The 1,374-nt window shown below is 42.6% G+C and overlaps 1 protein-coding gene across 1 annotated transcript in view; it reads right to left on the reverse strand.

Annotated features, from left to right (window-relative positions):
• LOC103803776 (histone deacetylase 4) overlaps positions 1-1,374 on the reverse strand; it is a gene marked incomplete at its 5' end in the record, with an annotated part of 22,880 nt that overhangs the window by 8,690 nt on the left and 12,816 nt on the right. The window contains one exon of the mRNA XM_009076347.1: positions 1,205-1,323. Within this exon, the coding sequence (XP_009074595.1) occupies positions 1,205-1,323 (119 nt within the window). The remainder of the gene's footprint in view (positions 1-1,204; positions 1,324-1,374) is intronic.

Below are 1,374 nucleotides of genomic sequence, written 5' to 3' on the forward strand. Positions count from 1 at the left end.
TTTGGAAGATGCAGAGTTGGAGCAGTGGTGAGAGGGAGGGAGGGAGGAGGAGGGGAAACCAGTAAAATGTCAGTTGTGATAGCAGCATTGCAGTGCCCCGGAGATATCTGACATCTCGTTCCTAACATATTCCTTCACGTATGGAATATGCTATAAAAATTCCCGGGGCACTCAATACTTTGATCATATGACACACAATACATTTCTTTCCCCTTTAAACAAAACAGAACCAAGCTGTGAGGATTTTAAAAAACGTGTCCTCAGAGCAACCTTCCCTCTTCAGAAACAAAATCCAAAAGCCAAATGAAAGAAAATCCAGGGAATTTCTCCCCTCCATCCCTGCTCCCAGCTCTCTCTTTTGCAGTGACTCCCTTTGCAAACTGGCAATTTAACAGGAGCTAAAAAGTTTCAAGGTTGAGCCAATAACTGTTTTGTGCGAGGAGCAGAGCATGGGAAATTCAACCAGCAGGTAAATAAAACCTTCTCACTCCAAACGGTCTCTGGATATCTCAAATCACTTTTCTCTTATAAATCCATTTCACTCTGTTCTTATATGAAGTTTATAGGTTCAGCGACCTTAGAAGGTTCTGAAGTTCAGTGCAGAGAACATTTCCTGCTTGAAACAAACTCTGGAATGAAACAGTGCCAGGTAAACCAGATACAGCCAAGGGTTAGGATTTCAGTGCATCTCCTGTAAACATCATGGATCCAAAACAAAGAGGAGGTTCTCGTGGGTCTCTGTAAAGTGCTTCGAAGGTGGACAACAAAAATACTCAGCTCAAAATTTTACTGAGGTATCCTGGAGGAAGAAATGGACTTGTCCTAGTGTTTGGAGTGAGTGATCACAGCTGGCACTGCCTCTTTCTGCAATTCTGCATGGAAGTCAGCACAGCTCTGTAACTCAGCAGCTCTCTTCCACAGAGATGTGACTGCAGATGGATTTTATCGTGAGACATCGTTTATTTGCACTCAAAACTGAAATGTGCAATGCTTCGAAAAATTAAGGCTTCAGCCAGACCAAAATATGTATTATAAAATGACAAAAAAAACCCATGAAAATTCAAAGCAAAAGGCTGAAAGTTTTGCCATTCAAATGAAAGATGTGAATATAAGACCCCAAAATCTAAAATCTGGGAATATCCTTTAGTCCCTAGGATAGCAGGAACGGACACCACTCTTGGCTCTCTGCTCTTGTGTAACTTACATTTTGCTGAGAGATTGTATCCTCCGAGAGGTGTGGGATGCCCTTCCACTGCATCGAAACCAGACGACACCAGCACAACATCTGGGGCAAATTCGTTGGCAATGGGCATGACCACCGTTCTGCAACATAAATGGAACCATGGCAGACATGTTATTTTGGCTCTTGGACAA

Source organism: Acanthisitta chloris, unplaced genomic scaffold, assembly GCF_000695815.1.
Source record: "Acanthisitta chloris isolate BGI_N310 unplaced genomic scaffold, ASM69581v1 scaffold27626, whole genome shotgun sequence".
Lineage (NCBI taxonomy): Eukaryota > Metazoa > Chordata > Aves > Passeriformes > Acanthisittidae > Acanthisitta > Acanthisitta chloris.